Source organism: Triplophysa dalaica, chromosome 10, assembly GCF_015846415.1.
Source record: "Triplophysa dalaica isolate WHDGS20190420 chromosome 10, ASM1584641v1, whole genome shotgun sequence".
Classification (NCBI taxonomy): Eukaryota; Metazoa; Chordata; class Actinopteri; order Cypriniformes; family Nemacheilidae; genus Triplophysa; species Triplophysa dalaica.
In genome coordinates this window covers 6,841,143-6,863,295 of record NC_079551.1, presented here as the reverse complement: position 1 = coordinate 6,863,295, position 22,153 = coordinate 6,841,143, and the positions used below count along the sequence as shown (strand labels likewise).

The following is a 22,153-nucleotide window of genomic DNA, read 5'->3' as shown; positions in this document are numbered from 1 at the left end:
GAAGGCGGTCTCGCACTCCTGACTCCAGGTGATGGTAGGGGAACTTCGGCTCCGCGAGGTACCGGTACCGGCCAGCAGCTGATTCAGGGGTTTTGCAATTTTTGAGAAGTCCTTTATGAAGCGTCTGTAGTAGCCGACGAATCCAAGAAAGGACCGTACCTGCCTTACGGTCTTCGGAGGGACCCAGCCCTGCACTGCAGACACCTTCTCCGGATCAACAGCCACTCCTGCAGCGCTCACCCGGTGCCCCAGGAACTGAACCTCTCTTCTGAGGAGCTGGCATTTCCCGGGCTGGAGCTTCAGTCCATACCGTTCCATTGCCCGGAAGACTTGCTCCAAGTGTGACAAGTGACCATTGAAGTCAGGGGAGTACACGATCACATCGTCTAAGTAAACCAAGGCGGAGTCCATCAGCTGCCCTCCCAGGCATCGCTGCATGAGCCTCTGGAAGGTCGCAGGAGCGTTACAGAGGCCGAAGGGCATACGATCCCATTCAAATAGGCCGAAAGGGGTGGTAAAGGCAGTCTTCTCGCGGTCCTGTTCCTCCATCTTCACCTGCCAGTAGCCACTCGCTAAGTCCAGGGTAGAGTACCAGCTGGCGCCGGTCAGTCCCGTAAGGGAATCCTCGATCCGGGGCAAGGGAAAGGCATCCTTCTTGGTGACCAAGTTCAGTTTCCGATAGTCTACACAAAACCTCCAAGAGCCTGTCTTCTTGCGGACCAGGACAATTGGGGCGGCCCATGGGCTGCTGCTCTCCCGGATAACTCCTCGTCCCAACATTCCTTTCAGTAGGGCTCGTACTTCCGTATACAAAGTCGGAGGGACTGGGCGGTATCGTTCTCGACTTGGTGGGGCGTCTCCAGTAGGAATGGCGTGCTTGACTATGTCGGTGCACCCATAGTCTTCGTCGTGGGTGGAGAAGATGTGTTGCCACTTGGCCAGTAGACTCTGGAGTTTGCGGGTTTGTTCTTCCGTTAGGCCCTCTCCTTCCAGGGACTCGCTCTGAAGGTGGCCCGGCATGCCCTGTGCAGTGGAACCAGGACGAGACTCCTTCTCCGCCAGGCCAACCTCGACCACTGTGGCGCTCACTTGGCAGAAGCGGACCTCCTGCTCCTCCCTCACCTGGTGGGGGTCTACAGGCGTGATACGGGTCAGTCGTTGGTGACGGTACAGATGGACGGGGTAAGTATTCGGGTTTCTTACTTTAACTGCGACTCGGCCCCGACGGGCTACTGTTAACCCCCGAGCGACTTCAACAGTCTGGCACTCCCAGTGGGGTTCAACAAGGAGGCAATCTTCAGGGCCATAGGTCCGACCTGGCAGCCGAACCCAGACCACAGCTTCGCTCCGGGCAGGGACAGAGACAGCATACCGGCAGGCCACCCGACCCACGTCCTCCCGGTCGCGTTGGAAAATCGCCACCTGCACCCGCCGACAGTCAGTCACAACACGCTCCCACTCCTTCTTCTCGGCTGTGGAGGTGTAACGAAGAGGTCCAGCCTGGAACAGTTCCTCCCAACAGTCCATGATGACATTCATCCCTAACAGGGCTCGATGTTCTCCCAGACAGGAGTCTCGCACGATCACTACCCCCTTCTTCGGGATTGTGGTGCCGTGAATTTCGAAGTTGGTGACCTGGTATCCGATGTAGGGGATGCGCAGGCCATTTGCCCCACGCAGGGTGAGCCAAGGGACTTCAGCTTCGGGTAAGTGATGAGCATCAAACAGATCTTTGGACAAACTCTCAGACAACATAGTGACCTGGGACCCTGTGTCTACCAGGCACCGAACAGTAACGCCATTGATCTTAATCTCCAGGAGGGGACAGCGTCCCACTAGGCCGTCTCGTGGAGCTGAGTCCACACAAGGGTCTATCCGGGGGGTCCCGACCACTTGACCCACAGTGGCCGGTCGTTCTAAAAAACCCCTTGCGAGCTACGTCGGGAACCGCATTGGCGGCTGTAGTGTCCGGGCTCTCCGCAGGTGTTGCAGATCGGGCGCCCCTGCTCATCCCACTGGAACCTGGAACTGAACGGACGGCTGGTGCGTCTTCCCGGATCTCTCCCTCCGTCAGAATACGAACGTTCTCGAGGTAGGGGCAGGGGCTCTGGCCGTCCACGGCGGAGTTCTCCAAGAATGGATTTTGAGAGTTCGGCCATTTCTTCTCGGACGTCTTTCATTAACTCCGCACGTAGGGTCCGCTTCCAGTCGGTCGGTTCGGGCTGTGTTGGGGCACTCATTCCACTTGCAGCCATACACACCGGTGTTTCTACAGTCTGATGGTGATCTTGTTCCAAGGCTAGGGCCTCCTTACGTACATCTTCGAATGTCAGGGTGGCGTCCCTTCGAAGCTGTAACCTCAGACTCTGTCGTATTGGACCTTCTCGTAACCCCAACAGGAACTGGTCTCTTAACAGTGTCTCTTCCTCTCCCAGTCCATGATGTTCTCGATTCTTCAGCCTGGAGAACAGTTCCCGTAGTCGCAGAGCGAATGCTCGCAGTGTCTGCCCAGGTACCTGCTTACAATTGAAAAACTGCGTTCGTAACACTGCCACCGGAGTCGAATCACCGTATTGCCCAGACAGAAATTCGAATATGGCCCGTGTGGTGGCTCGGACGGCTTCAGGTGCTGCTCGGACTTCTCTCTTCGCCTCCCCCTCAAGTGAATTCAAGACAAACTGTATCTTCTGGGCTTCACTGAGCCCTTGCAGTCCGGCCAAGTACTCCACTTGCGCCCTCCAGTCCGAAAAACTCAACTCAGAGCCAGATCCACCATACTTTTGAGCCCACGGAACTCCCATGAACATAGATGCCATCGGCTGCCGGACGGCTGGCAAGTCCTCGTCCGCCATCCTGGGTCCTCCGGCCGCTCAACTCCGAGTGGTAACCCTGCCGACTACGCCAAAAGTGATGTCACCGATGTTAGGGCCGAGGGCCAATAACCACACTCCGGAGGAGCAGACACCCGAGGACACCAAGAGGCGGACAACAAGAAGTGGATTTAAAAGGGTAAGTATTTTATTAACTTAAAACATTAAAAGCAGTGATGCAAATGTTCGTGGGTGAGACAGTGGCTTCCTTCGTCTCCTCGGAAGTGTTCGTGAGACAGGCAGCCGACAATGCTCAGACTCGGCTGGTGTGTAAGTTCACAGAACAGTCCAGGGGATGACAGCAACTTCTCCTCTTCCCCGAGGGACAGACAACGACGGTGTTCGGGCTCGGCTGGTGTGTAAGTTCACAGAACAATCCAGGGGAGAACAGCAACTTCTCCTCTTCCCCGAGGGACAGACAACGACGGTGTTCGGGCTCGGCTGGTGTGTCAGTTCACAGAACAAACCAGGGGAGGACAGCAACTTCTCCTCTTCCCCGAGGGACAGACAACGACGGTGTTCGGGCTCGGCTGGTGTGTGAGTTCGTAGACCAGTCGGCGGAAGGACAACAGCTTCACCTCTTCCCCGAGGGACAGGCAATGGCGGTGTTCAAGCTCAGCTTGAGTCCGTCGCCACTCCGGGCACAAAGGAAAACCTGAACACAGCTTTAGGCAGATCAATTCAAAAGGATCTTCATATGCAGACGTCAATTGTCATTCATCTCAGTTTCTGGAGAACCACAGTCGTTAGACCTCACCACACTCGTGCATAAATCACTCTTAGAAATCCTCACACGTGTGTATTTCACTCTCTCAGACACTGCAAACTCACTTCATCTCCACAGTGATTAGTCGACCTGTTTCTCCTCTTGCTGTAGGGTGAATGACTCCAAGGATGGCGACTGCAGAAGTTTGACGTGAACACATCAGCGACCTTCCCCTCTGCTGTGTAATCTCTTCCCACTAGAACACCGATCAGACATCCAACCTTCAGCTCTCTCCGGTTACGCCGCCGTCAAGACACACACCAGCCCAGATACACCACACCACACCTTGCTTGCCCAGAACACCACTCTTTTATACACCCTTGTCCTGAGCGCGTGCTTCAATGAAGCGCAGCTTAATTCCCTTCAGCTGCCGCTTGTTATGGCCAGCAATCAAGCCACCCGGTGACAATAGTATCACGTGTTTAGTGTGAGAAAGACATGGCTGTTTATATATGTTGACATGGCATGTTATTATATTGTCTGATTCCTCCTGTGAAATGGATCTTCTTCTTGTCACTTGATGGTGATTACGTGGCTTTTAGTTTGAAAACATGGGAAGGAAATTATGTTTTTGATGAAGAGGCCCACATAAAGTGAACAGGTTGGCAATAAGACTGATTTACAACTCAAGTATCAGAAGATAATATGGGAGTCTCAGGTGAACATTATAAAACTGTCTTTGAACTGTATGTGCTTAAAAAGTTTGCACTTTTAAAAAATAAAAAGTAAACAAGTAAAAAATGAATATATGCACAGTATGAAGTTATATCCACAACATTTTTCTTTCTATTTTGTGTTGATTCATTTCTTCATCTTAATCTGTTGTTATTTTTTCAGCTCTCAGGTTACATACTGATCTTTCTCCTTAGTGTTTGCATCATTGGCCTTGTTGTTTACCATGACTGGCACAAAAATACTGGTGGGGCAAATGTTGGCACATAGACCAGGACAGAGAGTGAAGCACGGAGCAAGGCAGAGAAGATAAAAGATACACTTTAAAGATATACATGGACACCAAACAAAATACAAAAGATTAAACTTGAATGTTGATTTTACCTGCTTGTTTGTGGCTGCAAGTATTGTAACTGTGATAGTCACATATTTTTAATGTAGTTTGTTCTTATATTGCACTGCATTATTTTGTTTGTTGAATAAATTTTACCGATGAGTAAGCTATTATACTAAACCCTCTGTAACCATACCATTCATGTTTCTATTCTCTTTGTGATTTGTCTTCCGATACTCAGTCCTCCCATATTAAAGTTGAAAAAAACTCTATTCCCAAGCTATATTGTGGTTCATGGTGAAACAGACACTGTATAACTCGGAGTAGCTTGGTCTGCCTAAGTATACGTATGTTATAATATGTTTATTAAATATACTATGTAATAGATTTGTATAAGGGGAGGGTTCAATGTCAGGTCCACCTGGTCTAATAAAAGCCCGGTACTTTGAAGTGATAGTTCACCCAAACATGAAAATGATGACATCATTCATGACAAAATTATGCAGTGACGGCATCCTCTGAAATGCCTGTAATCGTGTCCAAAAGGTATTTCTATTGTGGTCAGATACCCTTCAACACAAAAGTTATTATTTACACTTTATAGTAATACAATTTGTAAATTTATTAGCCCAGAATATAACCACCGTTATGCAACATTCCGTGACAGTGCCAGTCATTATGTAATAGAGTAAAAGTTGAAAGTGAAACTTCATCTGAATGTCATTTCTAGCAACAAAAGATTTGCAATTCAAATTCTGCGGCAGAATAACAACAAAATTCTACCAATTGCTTAATTTTATTTGGCACCTGTACAACAGTTTCAGATTTATGTGAGATCAGGCTATCTAGGCTAACTGATAAGTAATTGTTTTTTTTTTTAAGGGATTTCCGAATCTTAATGAGTTATGAAGTGTGTATGTTTACTTATATTTACTAAATATGCTAAAGCTTACATTGTGTGCTTTACAATAAAATGTTGTGTGTTTCTTCACTCAGTGAACAGCAATGGTGCTAATGTCAGTGCTGAGACCCTGCTTCATCATATATGTTAACAACAATAAATGATAAACAGAAGTTAAAAAAGAATAAGTTAATTCAAATTAATATTTCTTTCTGATTTAAGGTTATCATGTGACATGTGCTTAAATAATATAGGTAATTTTACATGATTTATACATGGAATATTGGGTTATAAATAAGCTTTGAAAGTATTTAAAAATATTTTGTGTAATATTTATAATAATTATCACATCCTTTTTTTACAATGCACAAATAAATAGCAGAGTGGTGAATTCTTGTGTATTTAAATACAATCTGATAGATTTATAAGCTCAATAAATACAAACTTCTGGAACAACAGTGTTACAACACACATGGATTTACCTTATGTATTTTGCTTTGCAAAGCGCCATTTGTTTTGCAAATCGTGTTGACAGGACTATAAACTTTTCAGTAAAGAGAAGCAGCAAGAGAAGTCTTAAACCAACTTCAGAAGATGCATTCTAAAAAAATCTTAACCACCATCCGTAAATTTCTGACCACATCCGGTGTTTATGGCTCTTTCCCTGTAAGTCTTTTAGTAGTTCTGTTAGAAGCGTTGGTTGAATACCAATTTTCATGCGCATGTAGTTATGAATGGACTGTCTGGCTTATAACACTCATCTTCCTTGGACCTTTTTTTTTTACATTTGGGTTAATGTTCATCACGTTTAGACCTTGCAAAAACAGCTTCTGCTCCTCTGAAGAACCAAAGGATCGGTTTAAATTTTGGAAAGCTTTGGGAAATTGTCTGATTCCTCCTGTTATTTGGATCATTTTAGTGTTTCTTGATGGGGATTATTGGGCTTGTGGTTCAGCATCATGGAAAGGAAATTATGTTTTTGATGAAGAGATTAATAGAATGTGGTGTAAACCCGAACCAGCCCTTGCATTAAACACTCGCCTTTTACAACAAATGTATCAGGAGTTCATCTGTGATTCTCAGGTAAATATCACATATGGTAAGAACTTTCCATGATCTCTCAAAAAAATATTTATATAAGCAAACGTCTTAACTACGGAGCTTCCTTGAGATGTTTTTTATTGTTTTCTTTTTTTGTGTAATAACTTATCACTCTTTCATTTTCTCTCTTTCTTGTATTATTTTTCCAGATATATGGTTATATTGGGCTAACTTTCTTCGGTGTTGTGATCGTTTTCGTCGTGGGTATTTATGACTGTGTAATTGACAAAGGTCCAGAGGAACGGATGGAGGAAGAGGAACAGGTTGAGAAACGGAATGATGAGCATGGCGATGAACAGGAGGGGAAGACTGCTTGAGGTCCTGACAGTCCTGACCATAATATCTAATTTAGCAGTGCTGGAGTCCGAATTGTAATCATCATACATCCAAAGTGAAAAATCTTATTGCTGTAGTGGTGCTTTCTAGCTATTATATTTAAGATGAAATATATCTTGTTAAAAACCTATTTTATATACATACACTGTCAGAAAAAAAAGGTTTAAACCCCGCTGGGGTTGTACACTTAAAGGATATCTTTAATGTGTTTTTGACTGGATGTCTCTTAGCTTCCTAGACATTAATCTCCCTATAATGTGCTGAATGTATCCTGTCCTATATTACTCACTGTGTAGTTGCTTATTTTATTTGTTAGTGGATTGTTTTATATCTAAAATTGTTTCTTGATTGCCAACTTGTAGCTAGAGAGCGTAACCAGAATGAAAAAAGGGAAAATCTTTAGGCTTATTGAATTCAATTACTTACACTTAAATTAATTAAAGTTTCTGGGGCACCAGAAATACATAGTAAAATAACATGTTTTGACCGTTGAATTACGCGTTTCTCTTATAATCTTTTCAGTAATTTGATAGTTTTTGACCGTATTTACAAAAAATAAAAGTAAAATTCTGAAAAATGACATTCTTGTTTATGAATTAATAAACAAAAAATATAAACCATACATATAAGCCAAATACTTTCATATATGTCAACATGAAGCACCTTTAACTTTATTAAATTCATATGGCGCGAATACGTGTTTTTCTGTGTCTTTGGTGTGTTTTTAAGTTACCCATGAATGCAGGGGCGATACTGCACATTTTCAGAGGGGTATGTGAGACCATTATTGGCGCCCACCCATCGACCCCAGCAATATTTAAAACAAACGACAAATAAATAATCTGCTAACAAGTTGCATATTACCTTTGGAGTCATTCTAGTTATATTTTACGTGAAAGTGACAAAAGGATTTGCATGTGTAACAGAAGCATAAAGGTTTTCTTTTGCATAAACACTTTTCCAACTGCTTCACAGTGTAACAGATACACAATTCTGAAAAGATAAATAACAATATGAAAACTAATAAGACAACGGAGCAATAAGTAGTAAAAGTACATAAGTTTATGTTCAGACATACACAATAAATGAGTGCTGAAAGAACAATTATTTTAATAAGGGTAATTTTTTTTGTTAATCGGCTAAAAAAAATGTATTTCATCTTTTGCATATTATAACTAAATAAAACCCCAAATAAGGCTATTTATGGTATTCTTCAAAATTGAGTTTTCCCCCAAAAGGAAAACAAAGTAAGACTGTACATTATTTCATTCTTTAACATTTTCCTAACTGGTCATTGTACTTTTCTACAATTTCAACTTAATCTGTAACAATTTGAAAATGATATGTTTCTAATTGCACTTTGAATTGCCATTGTGTATGAAATGTGCTATATAAATAAACTTGCCTTGCCTAATTGGTTTTGTATGTACTGTAATTTGCCTAATATCAGTATTAATTCCAAAAGCATGTTGTAGTAATTTGGCTTAATACTGACAGCATATTTTCAAACATTAAAACATTTATGGTACTTGATGTTGGATTATTTGGTGGATTAGATGTTAAAACATTGTCTACTGAATGAAGCTGGCAATAAAAAACCTAGCCCAAAACTGTGAACTGGAGAGCTGTTACATGTGAAAATAGGATTCCCAATTTTGTTGTAATTGGTAAGCGCTTATATTAAGAGCCTGGAACTCTTAAATCTACAAACAGATTTTTCATGTATTAAATGTAAAACACTTTGGCCTTATGGTAAATTATAGTGTGAAATGTCTCTTATTATTATGCATTTTATTTAAAGACGTTTTTAATTCTGCATTTGTATGCTTTTATTCTAGAGGCAGTAAGAAGTCCTTCATGTGCACAGATGCAACCTCACAAGATGCTTTTATAAACATTTCTAACATTCTTCCGTGCAATTCTGAGCAAATCGGCTGTTTACAGCTCCGTCCCAATGAGTCTTTTGTTGTTTTTACTGGAGGTGTTGATCAAACAATAATTTTCATGCCCGTGCGGATATGAAGGGATTAACTGGATAATAACATCCATCTTTGTTGGACCTTCTCTTTTTACGTGTGCCTTAATGTTTCTCCTGCTAAGATTTTGTAGATCTGGATCCTGTGGACTAAATAAAGTGGAAGGTGATCGGCTGAGCTTGCCTGATGCTTTTCTGCAGTGTCTGATTCCGCCTTTTATATGGGTCGTCATCTTGTTTCTCGATGGTGATTACGTGGCTTGTGGCTCGACCACGTGGAAAGGAAATTATGTGTTTGATGAGGAGCTGAACAGAATGTGGTGTAAACCCGCTCCACGGGCCCGTGCAGGAAAAGAGAGCGACCTGCGACAGAAGTATCATGTGTTCATCTACAAATCTAAGGTAAACATCACATAAGATAAGGATGGTAAATGTTTTTAAACCTACAGTTTTTTAGCATTATTTCTTAAAAACGTTTCTTTCCGTCTGTCTCTTATGTACTTCTTCAGGCTCTAGGCTATGCAGTCATCACACTTTTGAGTCTTTTAATCATCGTAGTTGGTTTGTATGACTGCTGTTGCGTCAGAAGACATCCAGAGACACAGAAGGCACTGCAGGGAGAAGGACAACAGCCTGAATCACTTGTTCCTGTTCCCAACTTGCCCACTTCAGAAGGAAGTGGACTAAAAGAAGAAGACTCATGACTATACACTATAAACTGTTTTATGTTTTCGAGTAATGTTTTGGTAGATTACAGAATTATGAGGATGTGTGACAAAGAAGGCAACCCTTCACAAAACCGAACTTGGTTTACAAGAAAGTAAAATGCAAGGTCCCCGCCACTGTATATACTCTCAACATGTTGGAACTGGAGAGTATAAGTTAAAGACACAATCACAAAAATAACAGTAGTACAGGTAAGTACAGAAAAGAGTGTAATTGCAGTAAAAAAATTATTGTCTCGACCGGATCACCTGAGTAAAGGTCAGTTTCTCTATAATCAGTTTTTTTTGCCTTTTTCAACATTTTATACGTCAATCATTTTGTTAACTTCAAAATAAAAATCATTTTAAATGTGTCCAACTTAGACTTCATTTGACTTTGCAACTAGTTAGCTTTTGATGTGCAACATAAATAATACATTTATAACAAATTATAAAATTGATAAAAATATTGTTCCCTGTGAGTGATTAAATACTGATAGACATATTGATTAATCTCCTGGTAAATTGTTTCCGCTTTCATGAGGAAAACTTGGCCTGTTTAGTTTTCATATTGATTTTTAGATATTAGGCAATAATTTCATTTTTTTCCTTTTGTTGGTCATGGTTACTACATGGCTAGGTCGCACCTTTGAATCACAGCAGTATTTTGGAGCTTCCAAGGTTTGCAAAAACATTTCACCAAAGGCACAAAAGTACTGAGCCTGGTAAGGGACATGATGGTGGAAATAATTTGAGAACGGAGAGAAAAAAATTTTCAAGCCTTTGCAAAAAGTTCGGTCACCTGGGAATGATTTGTGTTCTCTTGCAAACATATTTTTGTGCACAATGTTTCTCAAGGGAACGCACAATATCATTTGAATGGATGTCGCTTAAAAGGACAGTTCACACAAAAATGAAAATTCTGTTATTATTTACTCACCCTCAGGTTGTTTCAAACCTGTAAAATTGTCTTTGTTCTGTTAAACACAAAGAAAGATCCTTATAAGAATTTTAGCACTTATTGCAAAAAAATTTTTTTCTGTTGAATACAAAATTTAATATTTTGAAAAATTTAGGAAAACAAACAGTTATATTTTTCCTATTATGGTAGTCAATGATGTCCCAGAAGTGAAAATTGCTGAAATTCTTCAAGATATCTTTCTCTGTGTTCATGAGAACATTGTGCAAAGGTGTGCAAAGACATGAGGGTGAGTAAATGATGACCGAATTTACATTTTTAGGCGAACATATCCCTTTAATTACCATTTGTGGGACAAAACAAAACATGATTGGTTGCTTTATCTGTCAGTGATGTGGCGTCTTGTGCGGCTTGGCCAATCAAATTGTCTCATGGATACCTGCTAATTTCACGGGAACATGTGAGGAGGTCTGGATTGCAGACTCTTTAATAGCTAAATTATGATCAGCATCCTGTAATCCACATGTGCGTATTGATGCCTAGCACATGTGTCACCTGAGAGAATAATGTGTCAGATGCCTGCAGAAACGAGACAAAACTGAAAGTGAAACCAAAATAAAATCCTGTCTGATCATTATCATTGTGGGGGCTACTACTAGGAGAAAACATATCCAGAGACACAGGGTTAGGCAGAGGATGGGGCAGAGGAAATTACATATGTAATTTAGACTTGTTCAAAATGTTCAAATATGAATTTAAAGCTTAACTCAAAACTCACTTATTCAAGATAGTTCACCCTGCATGATTACTGTCTGCACTCGAAAAACCTATTTTTGGTAACTGCTCTTTTTCTTTTTTGTGTTTTATTGATATTGATACTTATGTTGTCTTATCTATTACTCCTGATGAACGGTGACCTTAAGTGATTTGAAAGGTGCCTTATATAAAATGTATTATTATTATTATTGTGCACATGGTGGGGCAGAGGATGAGGAAATATGACTTAATGTTGTTATTAGTTGCACCTGTGTGTTGATCTATCTTCTGCTGTATGATGGTATTATTAACTATGCTTGTAACTTTACAGACTGGTATGGGATGTATGTTTTTCTTCACAAGCTATAGCTTTTTGACAGCTGATGTTTATACAGATAAAATCTTTAGCAAAAACTTAATATGATCAGGAAATAAACTGCTGTCGAGGAGATCAATTAGATGTATTATAATGTCTAAATTAATTTTATCTTAATAACCTAATAGAGATAATAAAATACAGTTTAAAGTACAACTACAGTGGAAAGTCAGACAAAGAAACACAAATTGAAACAACGAGTTTCTAAACTCAAATGGTTAATCTTTCATTGTGTGACAACATGTGGAGGAAAGAGATCAAAGATAAATTGAACATGGTGTAAACCGCTACACAGGTCCACACAAGAAATGAGACTCAACTATATTAGACTTTTATCCCAAGGAATATAAATATATAGGGTAACATTTATTTTTTCAATATCATATTTATTCAAAAAAGTTTTTTTACACAGTGAGGGGTGGATAAAGAGAGAAGTTATATCCACCGTTTTTTTAATAATTGAAAATGTTCTTTATTTATTTATTTTTCTATATAATGTATTGCTTAGATATTACACCTCCAAGGAAAAAAGATGTTATGCAACACTGTCATCCCAATCCCTCTAACTTTTACTTTATAACTGCAACATGCTGTTGCGAGCTTTGAGAAACAAACGGATTGGATGAATGTGATGTTAGTTCTTCTGGGGTTCTCTTTTTGTGTATAATAAAGGACTTTATTTATGATATCTGTGTAAAACATGTTGATCAGATTAATCATTGTGACACGGATGGATAGTAGATCTATATGAAGATTTCATCTAGTATCTCTACTGGAGATTACTTAAAAATGACAATTTTGTTTGCTTTTTCAATCAACGTAAAAGTTGGATCCTCCAAAGTTCGCCAAAAGTTGTGGCGTGATCTCCATCACTCTTAGTAAAAATATATGTGCACTGTTACACCCTGCGTGCTTGATTTTTTTAATGGATGTCAAAAGCTTCGTGCTAAATGAACTGCTTTTGTGAATGAATCGTGTGTCTGCTAATCTTCAACATGTTTTCTGCAAAACAATACTTTTAGAGAATAATGTGTCCTTTAATCTCATTGAAAGAGTCGATCAACTCAAGACCCCAGAAGTTCTTGAGATAGTTTAGTGAGGTCTAAAGGCAACAGGAGAAAGTGAACATTCCTGCAAAACAAAAAATCACATTTACTGGTACAGTATGATTCACTGGAGGAAAAAGAGTTACAATGTTTTCAGCACGGGTTGGGATTCAGAATGCAATCCTGGGAGGAGCAAAAAATTCTGATGTCCTATGACTCTGGGATGTTGCAGTATATGCTGTAAAGCAGCACATCAAAGCAAGAGGAACACGAAGACATCAGGTAAGTCGAGTGTGAGTTCACATGAATTTGAAAAGTTTAAGATTATGTCTGATGTACTCCTGTTTTTTTACGTAAATGGTGACTAAAGTATTCTTTTTAAAGTATAACTATGTTGGATTTTTTTCAAGGATTGCATGTAGCCGGCACAAAACATTAGGATTAAACAAACTAATCTCTTGTTTTGTGGATTTAGGAAATTGCTTTAGGTGGTTAGCAAAATAACTTTGAATTTATGAATTTATGACCAGAGTTTCTATCATATTAATACATATTTTTTATACATTCATTTATTATTCTGCATCAGAAAAGACTGCCAGAATGATGATGCTTGAAAATAAAGGTGCTTCACAATGCCATAGAAGAACCTTTTTTGTCTAAATGGTTCCATAACGAACCTTCCTGAAGAACCGAAGAACCTCTCTGTTTCACAAAAGGTTCTTCAGATTATGAAAAGGTAAAAACGAGAACCTTTGACTGAAGGGTTCTTTCTGGAACCGAAATTGGTCTTCCTGTGGCATCTCTGTGAAGAACATTTTAAGCACCCTGTAAGAGTGTATATATGAGAGATTTTTACAGTATGCACATTTAACCAAACCTTTATGTTTGAATATAGAAGAGAAGCATGTGGAGTTCATGATGATGTCATCTATTTGACACTTTCTATCTCACAGGAGAGGCAGTGTGTCTTTTTGAGCAAACAAAAAACTTTGATCGAATTTTACGAACATTTTGTTCTTTTGGATTGTGTGGGTGCCGTATTCGACCGTTCCAGACACGTAGACGTCCGTCGTTTTGGATTTGTCACTCACAGTTTGTCAAGTTCCCATAGAACTGGGTTCCCTTGGGCCATAAACAAACAGGTTTACAAATCCTGTGAAAATCTGTCTAAATTCCTGATCTGTCCTAACAAGATCCTCATTCAGAGATGAACAACTTACAACAACAGTTTTAATATGATTTAAATATTTGGCAACACTGTTTTACAGACGGCAGTCCTCACAATGGCGGATGACCAGTAGACTTTATGCAAAAGGAATAAATTCATTTAACTGACACGTATTGTAATTCATATCTTCTTTATTTAAAGGGTTTCTGACATATGCTGTAGAACAGACATAAAGAAAGAAAAGCAGCCAACCGAGTTGTCAAACCAGCCTCAACAGATGTCTTTCATGGAAGATCTTTTTTTTTTTTTTTAAAGATGTGGAACATGTGGAACATGGATGCATTTTCCAAATCTATTCTATTCAGCCTTTTGTTACTTGTCGTAGAGAAGATCATTGGCTTCACTTTTACATGCCCTTGCAAATATTTTTTGAATCAACAAATAATAACGTCCATCTTCTTTGGACCTTTTCTTGCATCGTTTCTTGTGATGTTCATCCGGTTAAGACCCTTTAGATACCCATGCTATGAAGTAAAAGATCGTCGTTCAGCAACACCAAATGATGTAGAGGATTCTCAGCGTTCAAATGAGGCCAAAGTTCCACGCAATTGTCCTGAGGCTTTTGCGTATTGTCTGATTCCCCCATTTTTTTGGATCATACTCTTGTTACTTTATGGCGATTATATGGCATGTGCCTCGACAACATGGGAAGGAAAGTATGTTAAGGATGAAGAGCTTGGCAGAATGTGGTGTCAACCAATGGATCGGCACAATTTCATGTTCAGGAATGACAGTGAACATAAACATGTCTTTCAGGGCTTTATTTCCACATCGCAGGTAAATACATCATTGTCCTGTTATGATACTTGTGCTTAGTTATCATTATAATAATATACTTTTTTAAATCATATATTTTATAACAACAATAAAATTATTAGATATTTTATACATTTGCAATATTATATAAAGCAATATTAATCATCACAATATTACAGTTTTAGAAAAAAATGGTGTATTGTGAGTCTTCTGATATGTATAAAATGTATAAATTAATTAAAGATAATAAATACAAAAGTATAATAAATATAAATATTACCATTTTCATATTTTTAATAGTTTAATTATAAATGTAATATTTTGTATAGTTTTATAATAAATATAAATATTACAGATTTTAATGTTTTTATTAATATATTCATTTGTTTCAGAGTGCAGGTTATATACTGCTTGGTGTCTTCAGTGCTGTGATCGCTGTATTAGTGGGAATTTATGACTGTTGCATAAGTGGAACATCAGAATGCTGCAGAGGAAAACATGAAGACACAGAGCAGGGACGGCAAGTGTCATGCGGTGGTGAATGCGAGCTGGAACCACTTGTTGCTTAATAAGCTGTATGAAATATAAGTCTGTCTGTTGTTTTTTCATATCACATCATATAGTCTGCATGTATTGTATGTCATGATCTATTGCACATGCATCCCCCAAAAAGGACTACGGATATAAATATAGAAAAAAAGCCAGTTTTGGCTAAATCTTGTGCATTTTACATATCGTATGTGTTATTCATGTGGCTTGTCCATGATTAAATAAATGAAATGAAATCCCCTGAGAAAATAATATGTCCGCCTATTAAAAGCATTTAAAGACACCAGGGGGCAGCATCAAATCCTCAGCTTAAATGTTGAAAGTCTTTAGTGTCATCATTTAAACTTGTAATCAAAAGTTAAATTGTTATATTGTTTAATACACAAATGACTTTTGTTATTGCATTATCTTTTGCTGATTTGAGGTTTGAGGTTAGATTATGTTAATCCTCTTTTGTGCTGTAACCTTTATTCCTTTCACAAGTCATGATGAGTAGTTATTTTATTTGATCTTTTTTGTAAAATATACGTATATTACGTTTGAGCAAATTTAATAATTTCTAATTTCATATTTATTTTTTTTAAAAGCTTATACAAAATAACTTTATGATCAGCCACATAGAAGGGGGTTACTTATGTTTAGATTAAAATATGTGACTTTATCATGGTATATTTGCTTACTTTAATATACTATAAAAAATATATATATTTTTCATTCTTTCTTTTGCTTGCTTCAGCAATTTTTAGTTACCATAACTTTTATTTTTGAGAATTACAAACTCATTATATTTTATTAATTTTAACTATTTGCAAGATAAGCACAGTTGTGACTGTAAAAATGATTTTTGTTGTGACAAAGTAACATCACTTAAACTGGGCTGAGAATTTCCTGTTCCCAGCATGGTTTTCATGCATTAGAAGTGTACAAGTATTGTTATTTTATGTGTTTTTCAGTAAAGTGTAAGACTTGTTAGAGTTTAATGTTCATTTATTTTAAAGATTTAGAAGAATTTTTTTTTTTTTACTTTTAGTTACCATGGTCAGAAAAGTGGTGCTTGTAGGAGGCTAGGTGAGAATAAACCATGTTGCATCCATTAATAAGCAATATCTGTGCTAATACCAGTACTGATCTGTTTTTCTTACTGCAAGTCAAAATGTTTGACTAACAATATGTGTCATAAGATAAAGCAAAATCATAATGAAATAAAACCAAATATTAAAGTGGTTTCCTAGGCAGGTATTAGATTAAGACAGGACCAGGGCTTTTTAGGACATTTAAGTTTTTGCAAACATGCCTAAAAAATTGTGATGTGCCATATTGAGACAAACTGCTGTATTGAATTTAGACCAAAATTTTTAACATTTAGCTTGATCTAGGACCAGTCTTAATCCCATTGAGTTTAAAGTGCATCTTTGAACACTTGTTAATGCTAATGCAAGAAACAAAGTTAAAATAATTGTGGGTCCTCTTGCCAACATTACTGTGATTTTAAACTTGAATACTGACCGAGTAACAATTGTCACATAGCCTATAGTTTAAAAAGAATGTAAAGTGCAGGTTACCCACCTATGTAAATACTGTGTCCTGTGTGATCCAAACTAATTTCCAGATGAACATTTGTAAGTGAAAATGTGTGGAAATCACAGTGAAGGTCACCACAACAAGACGAGGAAGTACAATACAGACAAGATTAGAGTACAAGTGGGAGTCAAAAATGACTCCCTTCATGACTTCACCTGAGTAAAAGGAAAAATCTCATTACATCTCCATATTATGAAATCTTGTCCTTTTCCTAAAATTAATATTCATTTTACACTAATAATAGGGTTTTGTATTTGGAATTTAATAGCACATTTAGGTCATTGTCATGTCATTTTTGCCTTGAAAGTTTTTTATAGTATATGTTATACATCATACAACCTATCCATTTGCTATATTTGGAATAATACATATTTCCCTGTTTATTGGCAGGTGTCTCGCCTTCATTTTAACCAATCTGTGTGCATCTTCTCAATCAAGTTCTCTTGCAAAAAGCATTGTTAGACCTACCAGTCGTGTGGTGAATCAAAACATGGCTTTTCTGCAAGCTTTTATGTTGTTGAAGACTGAACTATCCTCAAATGCAGCTTTCAGCACTGTTCCAGTTCTAGTTTTTTGTTAATTGGAGTGGATGCTTTGATTTTCCATGCAACACACACTGGAATCATGTGCTTTCTTTTCCAATTTACTTTATTTAAAAAAGTCAATTTAACACAATTGTAAAAGATTTATTGGTACAGAGATTTCTAGTCCCCAGCATCCTTTGTGCGAGGCTGCGTTTGGAAAGTATATATATTTGTTAAAACTTTGTGATTTTACGAGGATTGTAGTCTTTACTGTTCATCAGTTTGTTATATTTTAGAATTTTGAGGTTATCCTTGTTCAGAGGACTGTTGCTTGTTTTCTGTTTTCTAACTGATATTTCACTTAATATTTTAGTTCAAATGCATGTTCCATTGTTAAAATGTTTGTACGTTTATAACTGATATTTCACTTATTACTATATTATTTAAACACCAAGGGAATGATTACAGGAGACAGAAGGGCGGGGCTGAGAGACATGACAGGAGGACAGTAACAACAAAAGCCATGCGTCTCCACACAAAACAACCGCAGGACATGGTTCGGTCCCGACCCTGTCCAGAGAGTTAGAGAACTCGAAAACGGAAAGGACAGAGTCCTGACAGTTAATTTCTCTGGTAGTGCTTGTGTGTGTTTTGAGAAATAACACGTGCGCGTTGATTAAAAAGATATCTTTAAAAAGGGCAGTTTGGAGCAGATTTCATAATAGGTGTCAATTTTGAATCATGTACAGAAGCTCTTATAAATAAGAGTGACTTCCAGCCTTTTCTTTCTGATGAAAATATTAAAGTTCATAAATGCATAAGGATTGTGTCAAAATAATAATTAACTGACAGACTTAGACCTCAACACTCATCATACCTCAACAATGGTGACAATCATCAAACAAATTCATAAAACAGATCAATCGCAATGCATACTAGGAATCATGAATGAGTTTTGTACTATGAAGTTACCCAGCATGCATTGCAACAGGACATTTTATTTTGTTGATTGTCACCATTGTTGAGTTACATACACTGATTATACAATGTACATATCTAATGTATTTATTAGTTAAGAAGGTTTGTTAGCATATTTAATTAGTCTTTGAGGATATGACAACCCTAACACTTATCTCTCATATCGAAGAATTTCACAAAGTAATAACAAACACCACTCTCAATCAGTGATTCATAATGATTGAAGTTATTTTACTCAGTTTTTGTTAGTTATATTAACTTAACATTTAACAACAATTAACAATGTCTAGTAAAATCAACATTTTTGCCATGTTTAAGTAAACATACTAGCACTTTTCAAGTAAGGTGTACTATTTGATTTAACAGTGTATCCTTTAAAACACAAACCGATAGCAAAAACTGGACTGTAGATTCAAGTTTAATTTTGTACTACACTGGTAATGGCAATGTGTGCACTTTTAGAAATGCGGTCAGTTTATGGTCCATTTGTGTGGCAATTTCAGATTTTAACATGCAGGTATGTTATCTATACTTAATATTAACAGGTTCTTGGAGTTTTTGTAGCAACAAGCTTATATGGAGATTATAAAGTTGAATCCAGATCCATTTATGTGATTTTGTGGAATTTCCCTTTATTTATAGACATTTTGACAGGCAGCATGATGAATTTTTTTATTTATTTTGTTTTGGAAAATCATTCCCGGACCATTGTTAAATAATAAATAATAATATATAAATAATAAAATGAATGAACAAAAACATATTAGATATCATTTACACAGCCTGTAGGACTTTCTTCTGCAGAACACAAAAGAAGAATTGAAGAATGTTGGAAACCAAACAACGATGGCACCCGTAGACTTGCATTGGTTTTGTGTCCACAATAGAGGTGAATGGGTAACGCCGTTGTTCCGCTATAGATCTTCCTAATTGTACAAAAGCTTTTAATGTGGTACCGTTTTACAATAAATTAGTTTTAAAAAGCATTGATGCATTCTTACATTTTCCACAGTTTTCTAAAGCAAAGATATTTACTACTTATATACTTAACTAAACTTTTGGGGTCTTTTGGTGGTTTTATTATTATTTATGTACTAAGTTATTTTTATTTGATTGATTGCTGCTCAAGCGCTGCTAGTGGTCATGTGCACTCTTGTCATGTTTACTTTCAATTATCGTGACTTTTCGTGCGATCGAGAAAAGCAAAGCGGCTTATCTATAGCCATCCGTGAATCAACTACAACACCAGTCTGTCTGACAACATCTACAATCACTTCAGGCTTTACACTATTGCCCATTTAGGTTAGACTGTCACATAGACCAACTTGACGACTGATGTGTTCATATCTCACTGTTTTGTTTATAGGGGTTGGCAGTGTATAACAACAGGATGTGTGGTCTACCAAACTATGGTGCATGCAAACGTATCTTATTGCACGTGTGCCCTGCAGACAGTCCTGGACATTTTTTATGAGGGGTAGATGAATATATTTATTTTCCTGCATAAATTGATGAGAACTCTTTTTGTTTACTGACATAGTATGTCTACACACATAAAGCAGGTGACTTGCAGTAAGCAAACTTCTCAATTTACTGTTTCAGTTTCCTCCCAGTGCTGCAGAGGAACAGCTGAGATTTTAAAGATTTAAGTCTTAAAGTGTTTTTTCGTTTATCTTCCTGTTACTGTTTGATGTTATTATTAACATACAAGGTAAATGACTGCCGACAACTTTAAATTTATTGAAAGTGGTATGTTAATGTGGAAAAGTGTATGTTTCATCAAGACCACAAGAAATGTTTTTTGAAAAAAAATGATTTCCTGTGTTTCATGCAAAAGCTGTTCAGCGATCTTCAGATGTTGTTGCAACTCCACAGCAGCAATTGATTATATACAGCAAGACAACACATCACAACAGGTACTATACTATACTGTAGTTGTTGCTTTTAAATGTCTGCTAAATGAGTAAACTAAAGTGTTTTCCTACCCTAAGGTAAACCTCTGTTGTGGTATATTAAGAATTGATCCTTTATTTATTAAACTAACATTAATTGCAAGTATCTTTTTTATTGGAGGGTGTATCTGACCACCAGTGAAGTAACTATCTTCTGGATGAAACTACAGACGCTCGAGTGAGAGAATCAGCCAAAGTAATCGTCATATTGTCCTCTGAAGATGTCTGCACTGGCAAATCTAAAGACGGATTATATCACAGTTCTGAGACGCTCTCCTGTTTTCGGCTCCTTTCCGTTAAGTCTTATGTTAATTGGAGTGGAGGGATGGATTGACGTTAACATTTCGTGCCCATGCAATATTCGTTTTAATAAATATCTAACAGCATCCATGTTCATTGGACCTCCTCTGTTTATATCTGTGTTGATGTTCATCGTGTTAAGACCCTTTAAAAATAAATGCCGTCCACAAGCAGAGGAGATCGAAGGTGATCATCAGAATTGCTGGAAAGCCTTGGGACATTGTCTGATTCCTGCTATGATTTGGACAATCGTCATGTTTTTTGATGGTGACTATATGGCTTGTTGCTTGACAACTTGGCAAGGAAAGTATGTTTTTGATGAAGAATTAAACAGAATGTGGTGTAAACCTATTGAACAGGCCTATGCAGGAAACCAGAGCGATCCACAACGCGAGTTTCAGGGGTACATCACCATATCAAAGGTAAATGAAATGCCACACATTAAATCCTCTGTTCAAATTTCTGAATTGTTAGGTTCATCTGGGTTTTCATGCTTTTAAAATGATTTGTATTTTATTTTCCCCCTAGACTTGTGGTTATGCAGTGCTTGGTCTCTTCTGTCTTCTTATCTTTTTCATATTGGGTCTTCATGACTGCTCTATTAGTGGAAAATGTGCTTGTTGTGAGAAGAAGCAAGATCAGGACCAAGATAGTGCAGAGCGTGCACCACTTCAGCAAAACAATCCTGACCCAAGCACCTCCAACACTGCAGTTTAAGATGAAGTTAACTTGGATTAAAATGTACAAATATTGTTGTCAAATCTTGCTGCTTTCACTTTTGAAATGTTAAAACATTTAAAGTCTTCTTTGTTTTGATGTTTCTTACACGTTTCCATTCATTTCATGCCTTGACTGAAATCAGCTATTTTTTATATTTCTTGTTTGAAAACCTATTTGTTGTCAAAGACATCTTTTTAGACAAACAACACTTTTGTTGTGTAAGACATATTTGAATTGTGCCACGATTTCTCTGTCCTGTCTGACATTTTGTTGTTTTATTCCATGCATCTGATAATATGCAATAAAGAGTAAAACTGCAAATAAAACAAACGCATGTATAAGTCATTTGTAGCACTTCAGACCTTATACTACAGAAGAAGAAGACAAAGTTTTAACAATCATGTAAATCATTATCTTGCTGTTTTGCCTTTGGAATGACCACTCGGTAAGTAAAATATTGAAATATATAGAACATATGTATGCGATTTAAGTCTTTGCAATATTGATCATTCGTTTTTTTCATGTTTAAGTCAATGTATACATCTACATTATGCACAGGGACGCACATAAGTGGTGCGCAAGTGCGACCAAAATAAAGAATGTGCTGTGTAAACTTTAGTCCGCTCAATCCAACTGCAAAATAACCATTTTAGATCTATACGTGATAAGATTTCCATTTGAACTGAACGGTTGCCGTTTGAGAGCATGAATTAATACATTTATTTTATTGATTCATAATAAACTATAACTAATTCGTGTCCATGGACACGAATTCCCAATTTTTTATGTGCCAGTCAGCACGATTTTTC

At 37.8% G+C, this 22,153-nt stretch overlaps 1 protein-coding gene and 2 long non-coding RNA genes across 3 annotated transcripts; 2 read left to right on the top strand and 1 right to left on the bottom strand.

Annotated features, from left to right (window-relative positions):
- Positions 1 to 1,916: 1,916 nt before the first annotated feature.
- LOC130429915 (uncharacterized) lies at positions 1,917 to 4,018 on the bottom strand. Its single transcript, XM_056758762.1, has 2 exons — positions 3,702 to 4,018; positions 1,917 to 3,535 (listed from the first exon to the last, which is right to left on the bottom strand). The coding sequence occupies exon 2, from the start codon at positions 2,850 to 2,852 to the stop codon at positions 1,917 to 1,919; it is 936 nt and encodes a 311-aa protein (XP_056614740.1). The 5' UTR covers positions 2,853 to 3,535; positions 3,702 to 4,018.
- An 8,932-nt stretch (positions 4,019 to 12,950) lies between these two features.
- Positions 12,951 to 16,202, top strand: LOC130430443 (uncharacterized). The gene is made up of 3 exons (XR_008907800.1): positions 12,951 to 13,038; positions 14,126 to 14,761; positions 15,133 to 16,202. It is a non-coding gene; the product is annotated as an uncharacterized LOC130430443 (long non-coding RNA).
- A 3,601-nt stretch (positions 16,203 to 19,803) lies between these two features.
- On the top strand, positions 19,804 to 21,610 carry LOC130430389 (uncharacterized). The gene is made up of 4 exons (XR_008907781.1): positions 19,804 to 19,944; positions 20,210 to 20,288; positions 20,446 to 21,046; positions 21,153 to 21,610. It is a non-coding gene; the product is annotated as an uncharacterized LOC130430389 (long non-coding RNA).
- Positions 21,611 to 22,153: the final 543 nt, after the last annotated feature.